Below are 21,311 nucleotides of genomic sequence, written 5' to 3' on the forward strand. Positions count from 1 at the left end.
ATGCAAACACACACGGGAAAATAAGCCCCACGTGCTTACATAAGTGGCACCAGATAACACGCACCTGCCTGTTTGGGGGGAGCATATAACCTGCTTCTCAGGGAAGAGGCCAGTTATGTAGACATAGTCGTCAATTTTCGCAATAAAGGACATAGAGACATTTCCCTCCTCACCCCACCCAACGTCCAATAAAAATAAAATACCGCCATGAATGGACCAATGAAATCCATCCAAATCATGACGAGTGGTGAGGGGAGCAGGACAAAGCAGATTGAGTAGGAGGGAAATGAGCGGAGAGCAAGAGCCAATCCCTTGGACCAGCCACACGAACCCTTTGATAGTGGGGTGGGGACAGATCAAATTCCCACAAATTCTAAGCTCCTAGAAGCAAAGCCCTTTGAGGTTAAGAAGCCGCTCCGAACACGTTCTCCGACCACCGGAAACCGGTTTTCCTGGGAGATGCCCCTCGGAGAAAACAATCGGATCTTTTAGTGAGATAACGAAAACAAAGACATGAGCAAATCTGAGTTACCCAGCTCGAGGAATTGGAGCTAGCACCGACTCTCCTGTTGATGTGAGGATGCTTCCGGTCTGCTCTGCCGTTTTCGGCGGCACCCATCATCCGCAGGTACCCTCTAAAGTCCATCCCAAAATTTTCACGGTTTGTTTCGCTACCGCATCCTATGCTTCCTCTTCTTTGTGAAATTTGACATCACACAGTCTTTGTTTGTTGTGCTCTAATAAATTGGACAGTAACTAAAACGGCATTGTGTGTTGAATTATAATATCAAAATGGTATTTTCTTAAGTGATTGCTGGGCAGCAAACCGACGTGATTCTGGAAGCGTTACACGCTAAGAAGTTGCATACCAGAAGAATTGTGATGTTATCTGTTGATTTTGATTTAGGAGCAATACCACCATGTACAAGAGATACTGTTTAGAAGATTTTCTCAACACTTGCGACCCATTTACAACTATACGTGTACTGAGGACACCGAGCATGGCCGAACCACAGCACGTTGCAAGGGGAAGGTTTTTGCACTTGGAGTCTAGGTTGCACGACTTCTCTACTGGGCAGTTGATGGTGCCAAGCCATCACAAGATTTTATTAAGCAGCAGTATTGCTGTTGTAGATTTGACGGCGTATATTTGGAAGCGAATCATCTAATCAAGGGACTTCTGCTCAATTAAGTGCCAACAGGCCTCTACAATTTCTGCTGCCATTTCATGAGAAATGGGATCTATGCACTTCGTATCGTTCCTTTGCCATGAAACCACAAGATCTGCATTCCAAAAACGACAGTGGAAGGTCACCAGCTCATGAGATTTATATTTATACCAAGCCGTTGTGATAAGCCTTGCCACGAGAAAAATGAAATGCCATGCTTATCGATTTTCCATGATGTAGGCTAGCGTCTTTTCTATACATGAGTATATGTGTTGAATGCTAGCCAAGTGCATCTTTTTCCTAATATCTACTTGAATGAGGCCTAAGGCCTAGCTGAATAAGCGTGAGGAAGAAGAGTTGCTCAAAGCGCGATATTAATAAAGATATTTGATAATATATTGAATCACAGCGGACTGAACATGTGAAATTCATGAATAATCAGTAACATGAATTGAGTCAGCAGCATCATGTCAAAAAAAAAACTATTAGTACTACCAAGGGGCATATAGATAGATCTCTCTATTTACCTTGAAGAAACGTACTTATCAATTGTAGTTGCAAAACTGTTGCCTTAATCCTAGAATGCCCCTTTTCAAGAATGTATTATTCAAGTTAGGAAACTATTTGTCTTCTAGTGAACACAAATGGAGTCAGAGTGTTCAGCAAATAAGGAAAAGGAAATCTATTATCTTGGAAAGTAAATTGATCTGCCTCTTGCTCCCATTAGTGCCATAATCAGCCTTGCTCCCTTAATAATCATTTCATAGGAACTAATTTAGAAGCCCGAAGAAGTGGCAACAAATTCCTTAGTGTCAACTGTAGGAAATGCTGCTAGGTGATGTTATTGGAGCCATCAAGGGCTTGTACAGGCAGTTTTCTGGATGCGATGAAGCATAATTACAATGAAGTGCATATATAACCCATTAGAATCACAAAGGCAACCATGATTATAGTTACTGAATATGTAGCTGAAACAATGAATAATTGCTTGGGACTCCTGTTAACTGTACCTGTAAATATTTGGTTTGTAATGCCCCAAAATTTCAAACTTGTGAACCTTTCAGAAAACATGCAAGAGACTAGAAGAAAATCTCTTTCCTTTCCGAGTTTGTTTATTTAAGTAGCGGAAGATAATTCTTTTGTTGAATTTAGAAAGGCAAGCTGACAACTTCGGACACGTTAGCTAAAAGAACCAAAACTTATTACACATGTTACTTGCAAAACACTTGAAAAAGCACTTTCATTTAAAGACGTTTTCAAATAGTACAAAATTCGGATATCCAAAGGAAAATCTGTGACAAAACCCAAAAACGTCTAGGACGCAAGTTAAGAGCAGGAAAAGGAAATCTTAAAGCTATCTTGCAATCGCGCCATCGCCTATGGTGTACCTAATCATCACCTGTACCCATAGAATGAGTTAGTTTCGCGAAAAACTAGTAGGTGCACAAAAGCGACTACAGGAAACTAAATTAAGAACATTTAATTCAGCATGCTAAGCAGTTTAAAGCAGATTAACAGTTCAAAGCAAGTAAGTAGTGCAACTGTCAAACGCAGCATGACAATTCATTTGATCGTAAGCTGTGAACTATGTCACATGGGTGCGGGTGCGGGAGCGGGTGCGGGGATTCGGCACTTCCAAAAAACCCGGGTGTGGGGGTGCGGCAGGGGCAAAAATGTAAAAAAAAAATTTATATATATATATATATATATATATATAATTTTGAAGTTTTAACAGTTTAACATTTAACAGTAAACATTGTCATAAACTCATAATATGATTGATCATGCATGCAGTATATCAACCTAAATATCAAATTATCAATCAAATAAGTAAAACAATTACATAAATCGACCTAAATATCAATCAAATAAGTATTGCATAAAAGAACTAAATTACATACCAAAGTATATCCTGATGAAGTAATGAATGCTAATAATTTTCTTCTTCGTCATCAAATGCATCATTAGAAGGAATACTGGGCTCAGCTAAATCCATGTTTGTTACGTTGAATTTATGTTCTCCCTCGAAGTCACACTCTTCTGGGTTTACATCCCAAAATTTGGATGTTCCTTGTCTGCATTATAAACCCAATTTGAAAATGATAAATACAATACAAGTATATTTAAATGAAAACTAAGAAATAATCAAATAACTAAGAGAGCAAATTAGTACCTGTATTCATCATTGCTTCGCGAAAGTAATCGAAGATTTGAATGAACATATACTGAATCCTCTGCACGCTTGCTGGTGAGTTTATTTCTCTTCATGTTGTGGATTTGAGAATATGTGCTCCAATTTCTTTCACAACAAGATGAACTAGCAGGCTGCGATAGCAATCTTAATGCAAGACGTTGCAGAAGAGGTGTTTCTGATCCAAATGTTGACCACCATGTGATAGGATCTATATTATCTTCTTCTCTCGCGAATAATGCCGGTGCATATAATCTCGAAGATGAAAATTTTCCAAACTCTTGTGTGACTTGATGTAGAAGATATGCTTCTGGAAAAAGTCTTGTCATACACATATTTCTATGTCTTGATAGCTCTGGGTCTAAATTTGGAGGGACACGACCAATACCACCAGCCCGCCACTTATTTGCATAATATTTTGGATTAAGAGAATGTGCCATGCAATGCAAAGGAGTGTTGCTCTTATCCCATCTTCTGACTAAAATTGAATGAATATGATTAAAAAAATCTGAATCATCCAATGCAGGATTTTTTTCTTCATGCATGAAAACTATAGCTTGTATTTTTTCAATCATATTATCCCACATTTCATAAACTCTGTGAAGCATGGGTTCATCCTTATCAACTTCTCTTAACATTTCCCAAATAGGTTGCGTAAATTGAAGGAAGTATACCACTCTGTCCCAAAACTCATCATCAAGAATGAATTTCTTAATTTCTTGAGCCTTCATATCATCATCAACACGATAGAATGTCCAATTTTCATCAGTCACCATGTTAATCAAAGCATTCTTCACTCTTTTAATCCTCTTCATCATCACAATGATGGATGCAAAACGTGTTTCAGCGACCTTCAACAATTTCAAATCAGAATGCCTATTAAATATAGCATTAGCACGATGGTGGTTAACAACAAAATTCCTAATGCTTTTGACATTTCTTTCTAAATCTTCAATCCATGAACATAAAGCATATGCTTGTGAATTTTCTTCTTCTTTGGGGTTGCATATGCTCTTTAGGGCTAGATTTAAGCTGTGTGCTACACAGGGAGTCTAAAAAATATGAGGGTACTCACTCTCCAAACTCAACGCTGCACTTTTACAAACCGGAGCGTTGTTTGTAATGATTTGTACCACTTTCTGATCACCCACTTCTTTTATCACTTCTATAAACAATCCCTTCAAATACTCTGCATTTTTATATTCCCCAGATGCATCAACTGCTTTCAAGAATATTGGGCCACTAAGCGAACAAGCAACGAAATTGATTAATGGACGCCTTTGAATATCTGTCCATCCATCAGACACAATGGAAACTCCATTTTGCTCCCATGAATATTTTTTAATTTCTAGCAACCTCTCCACGTTTGCCCTCTCTTCTGCAAGAAGTATAGTTCGTATTTTTTCTGAACTTGGAGGCACATAACCACTCAAATTACAATTTGCCAAGGATGTAACTAAATCCTTCCAGTAAGGATTTCTAGCCGCATTAAATGAGAGTGAACCAGAATAAAAATACCTCCCAACTTTTCTATCCAATTCTTCTCTTCTATATGTATTGAATGCTGCTTGTATCGTTCCTCTACCTCCTAGATTGACTTTTCTTTTTTTTTTCAGCATCTTATTGGTGACTTGCAAATGGCACACTGAGTGCAGAAGAATCGGCCATTGCCTTTCTCTTCTCATATTCTTCTTGTATTTTCTTGTATTGCCTTCGCATTGCCTCATCAACTTTTCTGCAAGCTGAAATGCCATATCCTGGTATCTTCAACAAATGAGCCTTCACTCTTGTGTAAGACCCAACAAAATCTTTTTCGCAGAGCTTGCATCGAAATCTTTTGTTTCCACCACCTCCTTCTCCAGTTTTTGCAAGTTTATCTACATGTATCCATAGTGGCCCCACATCATCAATCCCACTGCAACTATCAGCAAAACTAGCAGCAGAACTCACATGTTGGGATGAGGATGACGCAAGTCCTTTCCCTTTATCCGTCATTTTTATCCTGAAAACACAAAAAAAAAAAATACATTACAATTTTCAAATCAATTCGAAAACACAGGGAGAAGGCGGGGCTCAGCCCCTCCCCTATCGACCCAAAAAAAAAAACAGATGGGGGAGGGGCCCCCTGTCGACTCAAAGAAAAAAAACAGATGGGGCTCGGCCCCTCCCCTGTCGACCCAAATAAAAAAACAAACAGATGGGGGAGGGGCTCGGCCCCTCTCCTGTCGACCCAAAAAAAAAAAAAAAGATGGGGGAGGGGCTCGGCCCCTCCCCTGTCGACCCAAAGAAAAAAACATATGGGGGAGGGGCTCGACCCCTCCCCTGTCGACCCCCCCAAAAAAAAAACAAATGGGGGAGGGGCTCGGCCCCTTCCTGTCGACCTAAAAAAAAAAAAACATATGGGGGAGGGGCTCGGCCCCTCCCCTGTCGACCCAAAAAAAACAGATGGGGGAGGGGCTCGAGCCCCTCCCCTGTCGACCCAAAAAAGAAAAACATAAAAGGGAGGGGCTCGGCCCCTCCCCTGTCGACCCAAAAAAAAGAGGTAGATGGGGGAGGGGCTCGGCCCCTCCTGTGCCGAAAAACGAGGGAGCAGGGGAGGCTCAGCCCCTCCCCTGCCGACCCAACAAGAGACCGAGAAGGGGGGGGGGGTGCTCGGCCCCTCCCCAGCCGACCCAAGAAGAGAGTAAGAGACATACCTGCGAGCCGAGAGGAGGAGCAGAGAGGAGGAGTCTGGGAGGCGGAGCTGGGGGCGGCGGCGTTGGGGGCAGCGGAGCTGGGGCGGCGATGGGAGAGCTCGAGCTCAGGGGGAGAAAGAGGAGAGATTAGGGCAAAATTTTTTTTTGCCCTAATCCTCCTTTTCATCGGGGGGAAATTTTGTTTTTTTCGCCCAAAAAATATGGACAAAAATGACCCTGGGTGCGTTGACCGCACCCAGGGTCGTGTTGACCGCACCCGGTGCCGCACCCGCACCCGATCCCGCGTCGCGTCGCGTCGACGCGGGTGCGGCATCTGTTTTGCCGAGTCCCTGTGACATAGGCTGTGAACTATCATGCAACTAGCAAGTCTTATGACCCATCAACCAGTGTGAACAAACTTATGTTTCATTATTACTGCCCTGCGGGTATGCGCAGACGAGAATCACAGAAACAACCGCGAGTAGTTCGGGCGTCTATTATTCTATGTATTTTCAATAACCCTAATAGCTAGTTGAGTCCGCTCCTAAGGGGATGACTTTCACCCGAAAAAAGATTTTCCAAAGGCAGTTACTTGACAACGGATGCATCCAACTTCTGCAAAAGTCCATGGGATCTTACTACCAAGGATAATGTCTGGTAGTCCCTTCCCCTAACTCCAATGACTGCGGAAACCGGATCTTTGCCTGTGGGGTGGTTGTTAACCTGTCCATTGGAGTTTTTGTACCGATCCATCATCTCCCTTTACAGAAACCAAATGGCGAATGGGTACGTTAGGCGTTGCTTAAATAACGGTCCATTCTATATGCTCTTGTCTTTCAACCACTCTAGCATCTTACCTGTGAAGGCGATCGGTCACCATTTTATGTGATTACAACATTGTGCATTTAACACTGTTCGAGGTCACACGACCGTCTCATCCGATCATCGCAGTACTAGCGTGCAGTGCACGACTACAAGTACTCTATGATGAAAGAGATATAGTTCCTCAATAGGAGCCTTAACAGAAGTGTTTCACAAATATGTAATGTTTCTCAAACTTTACTTTTGACATTATTTATCTTTTGAAACAACCAACAACTTGTGCCAACATTTGGCATGCGATTTTCTAGAATCTCATCCGCTATCGTGGTATCTACATGCCTCACATGACTCGATGCTGGCCTCGATAAACAAGATACGAGTTTCTCAATAGAAACCCCGCTAAGAAGTTCGCTCAAGCCCCAATTCGGGCTTACCCGAGATATGTCGGATAGACGAAAAGGACCAGCCAATCACATCCTTCCAAATACTTCGATTTGGGCAGTCTTTGATGCTTTTGCACAGCTCCCTAAATTCTCAAGTCTACTTTGCAGGACTGCTCACTCGAAAAGCCAGTATCCTTGCTAGGGATCCCTCTCCTTAGACGATGATGTATCGTTAAGCTCCCGACTCAACTCTAATCGTAAGAGGGAGAGCGGTAAATGCCCCTTGCATCCTCCACGAGGATGCCTTTATAAAACATGCAATAAGCGAAAACTAGAGCGTCATCTGCAATAGCAAGGCAGTAACGAAACATTTGCAAGAGCAGGAGCCTGGGCGCCAAGCGCGACAACAAACAAAAGACATGACAGAAAGTAAAGGACAAGGATCGCAAAACCACGTCCTTGAGTTAAATGTGTACTCGTATAAAAATATATATATATATTTATTTAATTGCCCTTTTTAGTTAATTGAACTCAATTCAATTGTTCAAGTCCTCCGTGCAATCTTTCCCTACCTTAGAGAGTTGCGAGATTGCTGGCGTCTGCGGGTGTAAGCGATTGACGACTCAAGTCGTGGGGCGCGAGCGGGATCCGTTGTACGAGCTGTAAAAGCGAGACGTCAACATGCTATCTCAATAAAAAAGGTAGAGAGGACATGGGCGTTGCCGCTGTCCTGACGTGAAAGAAGCAGAGGCAAGGGCATCGTGCCCCTGCGATTGTGCCTCTGTTTGACAAGGTGGAAGAGAGGCTTGGGTAACGCCCCTGCCTAACAAAAACGGGAGGCATGGGGTTTCACCCCTGCCTGCCGAAGGATCAAGGAGGCAGGGATGAGGCCCCTGCCCGTCGATCACAAAGGGGGAGGCAGGGGGCTTCATCCCTGCCTGTCGAAGTTAGTGTAGGCAGGGGCGACGACCCTGCCTACTAGAAGAAGAAGGCGCAGGGAGGGGGCTCGGCCCCTCCCCCGCCAAACTGAGAGTGCAGGGAGGGGGCTCGGCCCCTCCCCTGCAAAACGAGTGCATAGGGAGGGGCTTGGCCCCTCCCTTGCATATAGGGGGTACAGGGAGGGGGGCTCTGCCCCTTCTTTGTCGCTGGAGGGTGTAGAGAGCGGGGAGGGGGCTCGACCCCTCGCCATCAAAGGGAGCAAGGAGGCGGCTGGCCCCTCCCCTGCTAAAGGTGGTGCAGGGAGGGGGTTCGACCCCTCCCTTGGCCGCAGGGAGCACAGGGAGGGCTCAACCCCTCCCTTGCCTACAAGGGTGCAGGGAGGGACTCGACCCCTCCCCTGCAAATAGAGGCCACCGTGAGGGGGCTTGGCCCCTCACTTTCAAAATACGACACAAGGAGGGTCTCGATCCCTCCCTCGCTAAAAGGAGTCGTAGGGAGGGGGCTCTGCCCCTCCCCTGCGATTTAGGGCAGCAGGGAGGCGGCTCAGCCTCCCTCCCTACGCAACAGAGAGGTGAGGGAGAGAAAAACAAACGAAGGAGAGGAGGAGGCAACGCGTACCTGGAGGGTTGTCGGAGGGAAGGTCGTCGGCGTGCAAGCGTTGCCGTAGGCCGCTGCTTGACAAACGCAAGGAGAGTGGGAGAGGGGGTCGGGTACCCAAAGAGAGAGAGAGAGAGAGAGAGAGAGAGAGAGAGAGAGAGAGAGAGAGAGAGAGAGAGAGAGAGGTTTCGAGAAACCTCCCCCCCTTGTCGCTGCGTGCTTTTATAAGCACGCAACCGACTAACACCTGATGTATCCGGGTCGGGTCCGACCCGAGTCCAAATATTTTTTTTTTGATTTTTTTATGGGTTTTACATGGTTGCATGGGAAACTCAACATCAAGGTACTTTGTTTAGATTGTTATGAAGGAAATAGATTTGTGCTTTCTGATACCATCATTCCATCCGAAACAAATAATCAGCAAGCCTAGTTAAACTAAAATGTAAACAAATGGGTTGTTAAACTACGTAGTACATTCTACTTAGAGATCATCTGAACTTATCCTGCGGTTTTTGTGCTTTTTTTTTTCCAAATTCGTCTTTCCCCATAAGTTACTCCTCTAGTCTCTTCAACTAGCTTCTCTCAGCTCCCTAAGGTGGCTCCTTGCTTGCAGGCCAATCATATTCCAGTTGTTCTCACCACTTCACACATTATTTGTTCTAGTGCTTCTATTATGTATTTTTAGTTATCCTTGCATCGTGTCTTGTGTGTTTTTGTCACATTTTATGCCTCCTGCTCCTGACTCTATATATAACGCCTCCAAAATCCCGGACTTGTAACTTTTTAGGAAAATTTTGAAAGCCTTGTAATAATTCTTTTATCAGAGTTTTAAATAGTAATTCAACAAAAAATGGTGTTTTGAAATAACAAGCCAACGGACCTTGGGCGCATTACTTGCGAACCTTTTTTTTACACAACGGATTCGTACCTCCGTACATTCATTGAAACCAAATAGATTCAAAGCGAGGTTTTAAAGTTTATACGAAAAGTGAAATTTCAAATAAACCCTTTTACCAAATTAGAAAAGATGTCCTGAGGAGCGAAACGTCAGGGAAAGACTCGCATCTTGATCTTATCATGTCATCGTGCCATCGCTTGCCGTACTGACCTAATTCTCACCTGTACCCATAAGATGGGTTACGTTTCATGAAAAACTGGTAGGTGCACAAATATAACAATTTAGAACAAAACTAATATATGTTTTATTTCATACATGATATGCAATTCAACATAAGTAAAGTGAACAAGATAACTTTGTTTCGATATTAGCTGTTCTTAGGGTATGCACAAAAGAAATGTAGAAACAATTGAGACTGTTCGGGGGTTTGTTATGCTATGTATTTTTGATACCTCGAACAACTAGTTGAGTCCGTTCCTAAGGGGATGACCAGTGACCGAGAGAGAATTCTCTAGAGGCATTCGTGGCAAGGGATGTATCCAATTTCTACAGAAGTCCATGGGATCTACCATGTAAGATAATATTTGATAGCCCTGTCCCCTAATTCCGATGACTGGGGACACCGAGTCATTTGCTCGAGGGGTAGTTGTTAACAACCCATCCATCAGAGTTTTTATACCATCACATCATCTCTCTTGACGGAACCAAAGAGGCGAATGAGTACGTCAGGTTCTATTTTAACTGACGACCCATTCTATATGTTCTGGTCTTTCAAACCAGCTCGAGCATCTTGCCTGTGAAGACAATCAACACCATTTATGTGATTTCAATAATGTGCATTTTGCACACTTCGAGGTTACCATAAACCTCTCATCCAATCATCGTAGTACTAACATGCCGTGTATGTCTGATAGTATCGCCACAATGAGAGGGGTATTAGTTTCTCAAAAAGAAACCCCAACTTAATTATGTGGTGAAAGAAACAATGTAACCATTTTAGTTTAATTTGATATGCTTTGGTATTTCAAACCACTTTTATATCATTGTATAATTTGCACGATACAAGATCGCCACAAATCTCTCATCCAATTACCGTAGTATCAACATGCTGCACATGTCTCGCGATACTGCTTACGATAAAAGGGGTATGGGTTTCTTAGAAGAAACCCCGACCAATCACATTCCCATGCCCTCAACCGGGGATATCCGGGTCATATCGGATATTAAACCGAAGTTTTTAAACACTTCTTCCTATTATGCCGGTTTGGGAAAAACTTAGTTGCAATTAGGCAACCCTCAAGTGTTCGAATTTGCTTTTCAAAACTACACATTTGAATGCTGGATTCACGCAAAAAATCTCTTTTCTTTCAAGTTTTAGCGCACATGCGCAAATCCGCGTCTTTTGTAAAAAGCAAGCATGATACAGGACAAGGAAGAGTACGCGACTGCGTATATATGTACATATAATACATATATTACATAACGCAGGCCTGTGTACATTATAGCGCGACGATAATGTATAAAGCAAGACTCGATGTGCGAAACCACACATCGAGCTAAATAAATGCGTAAGAAGTGCACGAGGTATGAAACTGTACCCTGGCTAACTAAATGCATAAGCAATGCACGAGGTACGAAATCATACCTCGATTAAATAAATGCGTAAGCAGTGCACGATGTATGAAATCGTACATCGGCTAACTAAATGCGTAAGCAGTGCACGATGTACGAAACCGTACCTTAGCCAAATAAATGCGTAAGCAGTAGCCTGTGCACATGATAGCGCAACAGCAAAATAAACGACACAAAACAAGGCTCGATGTACGAAACCACACAGCGAGCTAAATAAATGCGTAAGCAGAAGCATGTGCACGTAAAAGCACTGCGGCAAAGTAAATGACATCAAGCAAAAAAGGACAAGTATCGCAAAACTGCGTCCTTGAGTTAAAAGCGTGTGTATATATATATAATTATGTTCATTTACAAGTTTTAGCATTGTCCTTTATTTGTTCTTTGTGCAACTTTTTCCTACCTCGGTGATGATTCCGAGCGTAGGTTATCAGGAGCTCGTGCCTCGGTGCGTGTGTCGAGTTTGTTGCGCCGATGGGGTGTGCTAAAAGATATTTTATGGCACTGGGAAAGAGAATGATGCAATGCCTGCATCGCGGGGGTCGAACCCGAACTGGATTCTAGCCGACCAGTTGAGCCGGGTCCAGAGTCAGGGTGAGCCGGAGCTGGGACTCAGTGTTAGCCAGGGTCGGCTCAGCTGAGCTCGACTGACCGCAGCTGGGGACTGAGTTGGGTTCGGTAAAGACCGAGCTCAACTCGGTCGAGTCTGCCCAGCTTGGCTGGGCATGCCACAGCTGAGCCAGACTCGGTTGGACCCCAACCGAGCCTGGCTTGGTTCCGGTTGCCGGAGGAAACAAAAAGAAAGGGAGTGGGCTCGGCAGTCAGGCCGAGCCTGGCTCTCCAGTGTAGAGAACTAAGCTGGGCTCGGTTTAGATCGAGCCCCACTCGGTATGCTCCTTCAGCTGGGCGGACCGGCTGGGCTCGGTTCAGATCGAGCCCAGCTCGGCATATCCCTTCAGCTATAACTGAAGGGACACGAGGAAAGGAGAGGGGGGGGGGGAGGGGTAGGAGGACCGCCCCTCCTGTCAACCGAGAGGAGGAAGGGCAGGAGGGTGCGCCCTTCGACCTGCCAATCAGAGAAGAGCTAGGGACAGGAGGGTGCGCCCTCCTGCCAAAAACAGAGAGATGAGAGAGAAGCGTAGAGAGTAGCAGCAACTCGACTGTTGCTGTGCTCGGGGAAATAGAGGGAGCAAGGAAGAAGAGGGAGCAGGGAGGGGTTGCGCCTCTCCTCTGTCAAAAGAGGAAACAGGGAGACGAGAGGGCAGGAGGGTGCTGCCCTCCTGCGGTGGGTTAACAGGGAGGCGAGAGAGGAGGGAGGAGGGGCGGCGCCCCTCCTTTACCATGGTTTACGGGAAATAGAGAGAGGGCAAGAGGGTCACCCCTTCTGCCGACGTAACCAAAGAGAGAGATGGTGTGTGTGTGGTGTGTGTGTGTGGGGGGTGTAAGGAAACAACTTGGAATACATTAGGTTCAATAATGAACCAATACACATGCACATGAAGTGCGGATATACCCACTAAAGGGGAAAACACAAGCACATAATGTGCTAACACATAAATCCACGAAAGGGGCAAAAATGCCTATAAGGCATAAGTTAATATTATTGAAGAGAAGAAGGGTGTAACACCCATTACAATGGAGCAAAAGCTCCTCCAAGAAGTGAGTAAATACAAAGGGGAAAGCCCCTATTTATGCACAAAGAAGAGAGAAAAAGGAGAGGCCAAAAGGGGCTCCCCATAGAGACCTTGGGAGCCCCCAACTGTCACATTTGTGATCGTTGGAGGCCCCAACGACTCTATGTGGGGCCCCCACTTGCGTGAAATAAAAAAAACAAAAAATATAAAAACTATAAAATGTAAACTAATTCTAAAAAATAAATAGTTGTTTTCTAAAAACAACTATATAGCAAATGCAAAAGGACAGAAATACCCCTATCGGGTATTGCACACATATATGTATATATTTATATATATATATATATACATATATGTGTACGAGTACACATATTTTAACACACCCCCTCAAACTTTGCATGGAAAAAACCCGAAAGTTTGGGAAAACAAAAGAAAGTCTTGAAAAGAAGTCCAATGCTTCAAAAGTCTTCAAGGGAAATCTCCATCTTTATGACATCTCAGCAAATGCTTTCAAATGTAAGTCTTCAAAAAATGTCTTTATTGGTGATCATCCCCATAGTACCTCCACTGATCGAATCCATGATGTATCTAAGACACCACATCTTAATGATCCTGTAGAGAAAGAACAAACCAAGAGAAGACTCAAAGTATACAAGACAAATAAAATATTCTAACCCAAGAATTGCAACAATAATATATTGAAAAGCAAGAGTGGTTTTAAACAAGATAGTAACAATTTTTTAAAACATTAGATAAGAGGCAACATTCCTTAAGGATGACAGTAAGTCATGATTTACCAAGATGAAATATGTCTATTAAGAGACATTTCAAACAAATTCCAAAAAAGGATATCTAAGTGGAAGATCATAATTAATCATTTCAATACTATGTGAAAAAGTCTTCAAGAAAAGCAATGTATAATGTCTTCGAAGAGACAATGCATATGAAGTGCACCAACTTCCACAAATCGTTTTGCACAAGGGCCCAATAAGTACTGAAAGGAATTTATCAATACTTGGAAGTAAGAAGTGTGTGAACGGGGAACACTCACAAGTGTACAAAGACACAAAATTATGAAATTTGTATTTAAAATTAAAAAAGTTTCATGTATTACAAATATCTTTGAGAACATAATGTTCACATAAGAACTAGTGGCTCCCTAAAAGGAACATACGAACGAAAGCAAATTTGACACACAAATCAATAATGAGGCATTTTAACACAAGATGATCTAATGATTTCTGTCACATCTTAGAGAGAAGAAATTCTAAACAAATGTCACATGTGATCTTGCTAAAAATGTCCTCCCAACAGTCAAGAGTGAAATATATTTAAGTAGAAATCCTTACACATTTAGGAAATTCATACTCAAATATTTGCAAATAAAAAAACTCATTAGGTGGCCGAAAAATAAAAAAACACTTAATATATAGGTTAAATGCCAAAATATTAAATTGGTTTCCAAATATGCATATCAATGATATGATTCACTAGAATATCTTAAAACACAAGTTATGAAATAGTTCATCCACTACAAGCAACTACCTCATTAGTCCTCCAAAACCCATAAATCAAGTGTATAAGCTACTAGATCAAGAACATAAATATAATGCCATTAAAAGCCAAACACACACACAAAGGTGTGTAAAAGAACCTCTTGTCTACATGTAATAATACTTGAAATGAGTGCATCAACGACAAGAACAAGAGAATACACGCCAACATGGACCAAAATTATCTCTTGTCTACGTAAAAATACACTCAAGATCAAGTATGTTCATCTACTAGAACAAGAGTATCAAGCCAACCATGGGCTAAAACATAATACATCTCTTGTCTACATAAAATCACACTTGAAATGAGTGAAAGAAGCCAACCATGGGCATACATCTCAGCGACTAGAACAAGGACACAAATGCCAACATGGACTAAAACCACACACCATGGTGTGAATCAACGTGCCTTGTCTACATATAATAACACTCAAGACAAGTGTGTTCAACTACTAGACCAAGAGAACAAAGCCAACAAAGGGCTACCAACACACAAATATATAATAATATGTCTTGTCTACATATGATGACACTTAGATAAGAGGTATAAAAAGGAGAAGACTTTTGAGGCAATAAGACTTGTAATGACAAACATTTAACAAATAAAACATTAATTTACCTTAAAACATTTAAGGTTTTAAACTTCATACATCCATCACAGGTATACATAATAAAGAACATCCATAAAATCAATGGCAAAAAAGAAAACGAGTGCCACACTCACAATTAGAGATCACATAACAAGTCATTTTAGAGTCAAATTACAAAATGACAATCTAAAATGACATAACACGAGGTGCACATAACTCACCTCAACAAACATCTCTAATATCACAATAACAAGGCCATATAAATGATGTATTAAATAACAACCTGTGATGGATAAATATAAATGCCATAAAAAGGCAATCAATTTCCAAATAGGTGATTTTATAAAGAGGGTTGATTTGAAAAAATCAAATCAAAGGTCCAATATAATCATTCACAGCAATATGCTTTATAACAACGATTATGCATAAACACGGATTATGCATAAACACGGATTATGCTTTATCATGATCAATTCTTTAAAGAAGTTATTTATACCAAAAAGGTTTATTATACAACAAATACAACATGAAATATTAAGCAACATCATGTGCAAGAACTGATTTGGAATAATCCAAGAGTCAAATCAAACCTTAACTACTCATGTAAAAGTATCTTCAATAAGATACCAAGAACAATATTACAATATGGATTTGAAAGTTTGAAACTCTATGCATTCAAAACCAAATAGATAAAAAAAACACAGTTTTAATAAATTAGAGTTTATACAAAGGAGGAATTTTCAAGGAAACCCTTATGCAAAATTACATAAATGTCTTCAGGAAAGAAACGTCAGGGAAAGAGTCTCATCTTGATATCATCACGCCATCCTGCCATCGCTTGCCGTACCGACCTAATCATCGCCTATACTCATAAGACATGTCAGTTTTATGAAAAACTGATAGGTGCACAAGTATAACAAGTTAGAACAAAACTAACACATGCTTTAATTCATACATGATATGCAATTTAACATGAGTAAAGTGAGCATGCTAATCTTGTTTCTGTATCGTTCTTATATTATCAGATGTCTCCGAAGAGTGAGGAAAATAAGCAAAATGAGCGTAATGAGTATGCTAACAAAATTCAGGACCAATCTAATATATACATTGTTCCTTTCACGGTGTGCAAGTCAAAATAAGTAAAATGAACATGACAACTTTGTTTCGATATTAAACAGTCCTGGGGGTACGCACATGAGAGAACGTAGAAACAACTAAGACTGCCCGGGGGTTTATTATGCTATGTATTTGAATACCCCGAATAACTAGCTAATTCCGTTCCTAAGGAGATGGCCAGTGACTGAAAGAGACTTTTCCAGAGGCATTCGTGGCAAGGGATGCATCCAATTTCTGCAGAAGTCTATGGGATCTACCACCTAGGATAATTTTTGATAGTCCCGTCCCCTAACTTCGATGACTGGGGACACCGAGTCATTTTGTAACGCCCCAAAATTTTCAACTTGAAAACCTTTGAAAATAGTTAAAGAAAGTCTTTCAAAACTCAGAGTTTTCGATTTCAAAAGTTAGCAGAAGCAAATTTTCTTTTGAAAAAAGAACAAGTTAACAAATTCTGGGCATGTTAGCACAAAAACTAGCAAAAACACATTAGCAAAACGGTTGGTAGGCCAAAAAGTATATATATTTGTTTAAATTTCCGGTTTCTACAAATTTGGGGGTTTACCTCTGTGATCAAAAGTACAAAAGCCAAAAGAAAGCAGGTAGCCAGGATGCAGGTAGAAAGTGTGAGATCTCAAAACATGCTGCATCGTACCATCGGCCATCCCAAACACCTATTTGTCACATGCCCATAAAATGGGTCAGTTTCACAAAAAACTGGTAGGTGCTCAAAATAAGACAGTAAAGAACAAAAGCCAAAGCAAAGCATGCCCATAGGATAATCAATTATAGATATTAATGACAAAGTAACTATGCATGCAATTGTCTATGAACAATTAATTCTACAAGCAGAGAGTAGCTAAGCAAAGTAAAATAACTATCACAGATCAAGCACGGTATTATGCTACATGTTTTATGATATCCCAGATAGCTGACTGAGTCCGCTCCAAAGGGGAGGCCAGTGGCTAAGAGAGAATTTTTCAAAGGCATTTGTGGCCATAGATGCATTCGACTTCTAGCGAAGTGCCTGAGAGCTACCACCTAGGATAATTACAGTAGTCCCTTTCCCCTAATTCTGATGACTGGGGAAGCCGAGTCATTTGCCTGTGGGGTAATCGTTAACGACCTATCCATCAGAGTTTTTGTACCATCCATCCTCTCTCTTGATGAACCGTAGGAGGCGAATGGGCACGATGGGGGTTTCTTAACCGTTGCCTCATTCTATATGCTCTGGTTTATTAGATCCACTCGAGCATCTCACCTGTGAAGGCGCAACATCACCTTTTTGTGTGTTTCAACACTTGCTCAGTACGCATGAGTTTCCCAATAGATAACCCAACACAGAATCTACATAAGTAAATCCATGCTTAGTCTTTACAACAAAGGTAACATACAAACTTAGGATCGCTACAAATCCACACATTTCTCTCAAGCAACTCGACTCGGGGCGAAGCTAGCTGCGTTCAGCAGAGTACAGGGAAAAGGCTAGCTTAGCTATGCAACTGTACACTCGAGAAGACTGAAAAATAAACTGTATAGAGGAAAAACTCCTTGAGGTTTCAGCGCCGATACACGATTTCGTGTCTTTTCGAAAAGTGCGAAAAATCGGTAAGCACAACCGTACACCCTATGAGGCTTGCCTAAGCAGAGTTTCAAGAGGCAAGGCCTCGCACCGAGCGCGACAACTCAGAAAGAAACAAGGGAAACAAAGATGCAACAGTCAATGCGGAAAGTAAAGGCATAATATATGCAGAAAAGTAAAGACAAATAGGAAATGCAGAAAAATAACGCGGAAAGTAAATGCGGCATGTAAATACAGAAAAATAAGTGCTGAAAAGTAAATACAGAAGTATGCTTAGGAAAGTAAATGCAAGGAACTAGTTATCCTTTGCTTTTCCATATTTATTCATTTTGTTTTAGCATTTTGTTCGTTTATAGTCTTTTCACGCAACTTGCCCCTACCTTAGGGGGTTGCGAGGCTGCTCGCGCGCCTACGAGCATAGGTGATGATGGTCTCGGGCCACAGAGCATGAGTGGGCTCTGTTGCGCAAACTGCAAAGATACAACGAGTTGATATGATATTAAAAAAACAAGAGAAAGACGGGGCAGGAGCACAGTGCCCTGCCAGAAACTTAAAAGGCAGTAGGGGCCCCACCTCTACTTGCCAAAAGAGTAACAGAGGCAGGGGCGATGCGAGGGCCGGCTATAAGAGCGAGACCGTCCCTGCTCGTAGGCAACAAGGAGGCAGGGGGGATCCTGCCGCCTAGCCGAGCCCAACTCTGCCTGAATGCTAAAAAAGAGGTAGAAGCAGGAGCTTTCCCCTGCCTGTGCGCTGGAAATGTCGAGAGCGGCAGGAGCTTGGCCCCTGCCGACCCGTCAGTCAGGCCGAAAGTGGCAGGGCCCCGACCCCTGTCGACCTGTAGGGGCCTAGCCCCTTGTTGATCTGCGAAAAGACAGATAGGGGCAGAGGCTTGGCCCCTGCCGACCTGCCAGAAAAACAGAAGATGGCAGGGGCTCGGACCCTGTCGACAAGAAGAATGGGAGGCGGCAGGAACTCGGCCCCTGCCGGCCCACAAAAGCCCAGGTGGCAGAGCCTTGGCCCCTGTCGGCTTGCCAGTAAACACCGAGGCAGAGGGGGGCAGAAAATCACAAAGGCATCTGACAGAAACATAGGCAGGGAGGCTCCGCTCCCTGCCTACCGGAAAATCACAAAAAACAAAGCGGCAGGGGGCAAAGCCCCCATGCCTGCCAGAAAATTACAGAGGCAGGGGGCTCCGCTCTCTGCTAGATGGGAGGAGGCAGGGAGGCTCCGCTCCCTGCCTGTCGGAAAACCCGAGCAACAGGGGTTGAGGCCTCTGCCTGACAGGAAAAGCGAAGAGTAAGAAGGCATATAGAAGAAGAGGAAAAAGACAACGAAAGGGGGGGGGGGGGGACTTTACCTGCGGCCGGCGAGGCGGCGGATGCCGACAGGGGCCGTTGGCGCGACTGCCGGAAAGGGGAGCAATGGGAGGGCGAGGGAAAAAGGTGCATCGACCTGGCGTTGCCGACACACGCAGGGAGAGGAAGAAGACAACGAGGGGGAGAAGGGGAGGTCGGCGATGGTCGCCAGCAACAAAGAGAGAGAGATGAGAGGCATGGGAGGTCGGTAGGTCGCCGACGAGGGCTCCGAAAAAATAAAAATGAGAGGGAGCGAGGGTGCAAGGGACACAGGGAAGAGGAAGGCCGACAGGTGGGGGAGGGGGCTTGCCCCTCTTCCTGTGTAACCTATTAAGGACGCAGGGCGGTGGGGCAGTGCCCCGACCCCGATGCCCTCTTGGATCCAGGTCAGACTTGGGTCCAATATTTCTTTTTCACGTGCATTTTGCACATTTGCTCGAGGAGTGGTTATTAACAACCTGTCCATCGGAGTTTTTGTACCATCTCATCCTTTCCCTCGACGGAAACAAAGAGACAAATGGGTACGTCAGGTTCTATTTTAACTGACGACCCATTCTGCATGCTCTGATCTTTCAAAACAAAACGAACATCTTACCTGTGAAGGCGATGATCACCATTTATGTGATTTTCATGTTATCATTGTGCATTTGCACGCTTCGATGTTACCATAACCTCTCATCCAATCATCGTAGTATTAACATGTCATGTATGTCTGATAGTACCGTTACGATGAGAGGGGTATCCGTTTCTCAAAAAGAAACCCCAACTTAATTGTGTGGTGAAAGAAACGATGTAACCATTTTAGTTTAATTTGACATGCTCTGGTATTTCAAATCACTTTTATATATATCATTGTGCAATTTGCACGTTACGAGATCGCCACAAATCTCTCATCCAATTACCGTAGTATCAACATGCTGCGCATGTCTCGCGATGTTGCTTACGATAAAAGGAGTATGGGTTTCTTAGAAGAAATCCCATCCAGTCACGTCCCCATGCTCCCAACTGGGGGTATTCGGGTCATATCAGATATTAAACCGAAGTTCGTAAACACTTCTTCCTATTGTGCCGGTTTGGGAAAAACTTAGCTGCAATTAGGCAACCCTCGAGTGTTCGATTTTGCTTTTCAAAACTACGCATATTTGAATGCTAGATTCATGCAAGAAATCCCTTTTCTTTCAAGTTTTAGCGCACATGTGTAAATCTGTGTCTTTTGTAAAGATCAAGCATGATACATGGTAGGGAAGAGTACACAATTGCGTACCTTATAAAGTCGTATATATGTACGTATAATACATATATTACATAACGCATGCCTGTGTACATTACAACGCGACAACAATATATAAAGCAAGACTCGATGTGTGAAACCGCACATTAAGCTAAATAAATACATAAGTGCACGAATTTCGAAACTGTACCCTGGCTAAATAAATGTGTAAGCGGTGCACGAGGTACGAAACCGTACCTTCGCTAAATAAATGCATAAGCAATGCACGAGGTACGAAATTGTACCTACGCTAAATAAGTGCGTAAGCAGTGCACGAGGTACAAAACCGTACCTTAGCCAAATAAATGTGTAAGCAGTAGCCTATGCGCATGAAAGCGCTGCGGCAAATGACATAAGGCAAGGCTCGATGTGCGAAACCACACATCGAGCTAAATAAATGCGTAAGCAAAAACCTGTGCACGTAAAAGCGTGGCGGCAAAGTAAATGACATAAAGGAAAAGGAAGGACAAGTATTGCAAAACTGCGTCCTTGAGTTAAAAGCGTACATATAAAATATATATATATATATATATATAATTATGTTCATTTACAAGTTTTAGCATTGTCTTTTCTTTGTTTTTCGTGCAACTTTCCCCTACCTTGGAGATTGTCAGATTTGCTGACGATTTCGAGCATAGGTTATCAAGGGCTTGTGCCTCGGTGCACATGTCGAGTCCATTGCGCTCATGGGCTGCACTAAAAGATATTTTATTGCACTGCGAAAGAGAACGATGCAATCACTTAAAATAAATATAATAAGCAATGCTTGCGTCGCAAGGGTCGAACCCAAACCGGATTCGAGCCGACCAGCTGAGCCGGGGTGAGCTGAGTTGGGATCGGCGAGGATCGAGCTCACTCGGGCGAGTGAGTCGGTTAGGCCTCAACCGAGTCGGGCTCGGTTCGGCAAA

The 21,311-nt window shown here is 42.9% G+C and overlaps 1 protein-coding gene across 9 annotated transcripts in view; it reads left to right on the forward strand.

The window, feature by feature from the left end:
* Positions 1-218: 218 nt before the first annotated feature.
* The window catches only part of LOC149829887 (Rhodanese/Cell cycle control phosphatase superfamily protein), a 114,318-nt gene continuing 93,225 nt past the window's right edge, over positions 219-21,311 (forward strand). For 7 of the 9 annotated variants that reach the window (XM_090016139.1, XM_090016144.1, XM_090016143.1 and 4 more), the window contains exon 1: positions 252-628. In XM_090016139.1, coding sequence (XP_089872265.1) covers positions 581-628 — 48 coding nt within the window. In that variant the 5' untranslated portion in view covers positions 252-580. Of the gene's footprint in view, positions 629-21,311 lie in introns of all 9 variants that reach the window. The other 2 variants (XM_090016140.1, XM_090016145.1) reach the window with 1 other exon arrangement.

This window comes from Nuphar pumila, chromosome 8 (genome assembly GCF_984573655.1).
Source record: "Nuphar pumila chromosome 8, dmNupPumi1.hap1.1, whole genome shotgun sequence".
Classification (NCBI taxonomy): domain Eukaryota; kingdom Viridiplantae; phylum Streptophyta; class Magnoliopsida; order Nymphaeales; family Nymphaeaceae; genus Nuphar; species Nuphar pumila.